Genomic DNA, 2,910 nt, shown 5'->3' with positions numbered 1-2,910 from the left:
GCACCTTGCCCCGCCTACTGGTAGCACACCTTGCCCTGCCCCCTGACAGCACAGCTTGCGCCACCTCCTCACAGTACAGCTTGCCCCGCCTTGTCACAGCACAGCTTGCGCCGCCTCTTAACACGTTTCGTCACAGCGGGACTTCCTCAGGTATCAGTTGGTAAGACGCAGCTTGCTCGTGGCCCAAAGAGCCAATCCGGATTTCTCTCTCTGATGGGGACTGAGGCTGCAACTAAATCATATTGGGTACAGAGCCTCCCATGACACCTGTCACCCCTTAACTAATTTCCTGTCCTGGTGTCACTGAGACAGGAAGAGGAGGGATTATCTTCCCCGGGGACACTGACAGCGATATATATATATATATATATATGCACAGCCAGCAGGGGGACCTCTAGGCTCCTCTCTGTATTTACTATACACAGCCAGCAGGGAGAGCTCTGGGCTACTCCTCACATATACAGAGCTGAAGTTCAACCTACACGCACAGCTGAATGAATTAGGATGTCTACTTATGTATCCCCCCCAATCATACGCATATTTCCTATTGGCCGGGTTGGTGACTCTGAAGGCGGAGCCTGCACAGTATGAGAAGAGACGAGTGACACCTCATGATGACTGTGGGGTGATAATAAAAAAAATGAGGTAATGGGAGGGGTTTTTGAAAGAAGGCGGAGCAAGGCAATAAATATGGCGGTCGGTCTCCGTGGTTCCCGTCACTTCAGCAGTTTGAACTTCTTCAGGTGGCCGTGCACTTCCTCCTTGCGGTACGGCCTCAGGGCGATGCAGGTCGGGATGTTCTCCGGCTGCTCCATCCACAGCTTGTGGTCGATGTTCGCCATCTTCAGTGTCTCCGCCAGTCCGGTGAGCGTCACCTCGTCCGGGACCTGAAACAAGAGGTGGGTGAGGTTATAGCTGAACGTCCAGCATCATTCTAGGGCTTTCCCTCATAGCCTGTCATTGGCCCCGCCCCTTTCATTCATTGGATTTCAGTGTCACATGCAATAATGTAAATCCAGCTTCAGACCCAATCAGGGAATCACGTGACTTCCCCCGGTCCAGCTTTACCTCCAGGACCACCTTGTGCATGGTATCCAGCCCCTGCAAGTACTCCCGAGTCTGTGGGTGATCATAGTGCAGGTGAATGGCAGCGGTGGCAGCATGACACGCTTGAGCCACCAGGGCCCCCAGGGGCCACTTGAGCCCGACCTGCAGATCCTTTCGGAGCACCACGTACTGCACCAGCCCAGCCATGCCCCGGCCGCTCTCTGCTGTCACTGTTTGCTTTTGCTTGTGTTAATAAAGCTGATTCATAACACACACGTGGCCTCACCTCTGAATCTTCAAACCACGCCTGCAGCTATAGGATGAAGAGCGGCGATTGGTTAGCTCTGGAAAGTAGGTACCAATCACCGACAAAGAGCTTTCATAGTGCACGCCCCCATCGTTCCTTTTTCTAACCAATCACAGACAACCTAGATAAGCTTTATTGACAAAATAACACAGGCTCAAAGGAAGTCGCCTAGTGATGAACACTAGGGAACAAACAACCATTCTACAAAGCTGTCTCCGCCTGAAGACTGTGCACAGCCGCAATAGTCGTTGACAAAGTCTTATCAAAAATGGCCGCGAGATTAATGTGAAGGGCACCGAGATGGGGACAGGTTGAAGCGATGACGATAGCTGCGTTACTCTTCGTTCGTTAGCATTGGATGTTTCTTGGCGGCAGATTTCAATCCAGGTAAGGAAATTGTGATGATCTACAAGTCCCAGCGCAGACTTTCTAAACAAGAAAGGTTTACGGGTGTCTATCGTGGTCTCTCTTAGCTGGGGAGTCACCGGCTGCTTTATGGTGACCACCCCTTTCCCTCATCATTGGTCTATCATAGCAGCCACTGCTGGGGCCCTTATGCTAGAACCTAATATGGGGCCACTAGCCTTGGGGGGGTTAGATGTTTATCTGTACATTGTATCAGGTCATATACACAGTGATTGGGTTCTATAGCTTATATACTGATATATATATATATATACACACACAATACAAAAATGTCACATATGAGTTCTGTCAGTGACATATTACCTCACAAACATCTGTATTTGCTCTATCCGGCCAGCAGGGGGAGCTCTAGGTTCATTTTCTCATTTGCAGAGCTGAAGCTCAGATTACACGTTCAACTGAATGAATTAAAGGAGTGACCCCGCCCGCTTCTTTCTCCTCTGCGTTTGTGTGACATTTCAATGAGAGAGAGGCAGTCACAAAGGCAGAAGCTGACAGTTCCAGATGAAAGCTGAGCTCCAGGAATTATCTCCATATCCGGAGGAACGCTGGGGATGCAGAAAGTCCCTGTAGTGGCCTTTGATACATACAGCCAGCGCTGATCTCTTCCGGGTCCTGGTGGAGGGGCGCTCCTTTAAATTATCCAGCTGAGCATGTAATTTGAGCTTCAGCTCTGTAAATGTGCCTAGAGCTCCCCCTGCTGGCTGTGTATAGTAAATACAGAGAGGAGCCCAGAGCTCCCCCTGCTGGCTGCATATAGTAAATACAGAGAGGAGCCCAGAGCTCCCCCTGCTGGCTGTATATAGTAAATACAAGGAGGAGCCTAGAGGTCCCCCTGCTGGCTGTGTATAGTAAATACAGAGAGGAGCCCAGAGCTCCCCCTGCTGCCTGTGTATAGTAAATACAGAGAGGAGCCCAGAGCTCCCCCTGCTGGCTGTATATAGTAAATACAGAGAGGAGCCTAGAGCTCCCCCTGCTGGCTGTGCATAGTAAATACAGAGAGGAGCCTAGAGCTCCCCCTGCTGGCTGTGTATAGTAAATACCTGTATTTCAGGTGGAACACGGAACCGTTCTGCATGTTATCATAGAAGCTGCATTTAGCTTTGTATAGGGGGGGGGGGCGGTTTTTA

General features: G+C 50.5%; 1 protein-coding gene across 1 annotated transcript; it reads right to left on the bottom strand.

Moving 5' to 3' along the window:
• Nucleotides 1-665: 665 nt before the first annotated feature.
• PTRHD1 (peptidyl-tRNA hydrolase domain containing 1) lies at nt 666-1,303 on the bottom strand. Its single transcript, XM_018566827.1, has 2 exons — nt 1,069-1,303; nt 666-887 (listed from the first exon to the last, which is right to left on the bottom strand). The coding sequence occupies exons 1-2, from the start codon at nt 1,252-1,254 to the stop codon at nt 717-719; spliced, it is 357 nt and encodes a 118-aa protein (XP_018422329.1). The 5' UTR covers nt 1,255-1,303; the 3' UTR covers nt 666-716.
• Between the last annotated feature and the right edge of the window lie 1,607 nt (nt 1,304-2,910).

The sequence above is a fragment of the Nanorana parkeri genome, unplaced genomic scaffold, assembly GCF_000935625.1.
Source record: "Nanorana parkeri isolate BGI_ZX_2015 unplaced genomic scaffold, ASM93562v1 scaffold980, whole genome shotgun sequence".
Lineage (NCBI taxonomy): Eukaryota > Metazoa > Chordata > Amphibia > Anura > Dicroglossidae > Nanorana > Nanorana parkeri.
This window is presented reverse-complemented; position numbering and strand designations above follow the sequence as displayed.

What these genes read in the sequence shown, in the direction of transcription:
- PTRHD1 (XM_018566827.1), bottom strand. Translation starts at nt 1,254, where the DNA reads ATGGCTGGGCTGGTGCAGTACGTGGTGCTCCGAAAGGATCTGCAGGTC. An exon ending in TGCACAAGGTGGTCCTGGAG is followed by an intron (nt 888 to 1,068) that starts GTAAAGCTGGAC and finishes CTCTTGTTTCAG; the next exon opens with GTCCCGGACGAGGTGACGCT.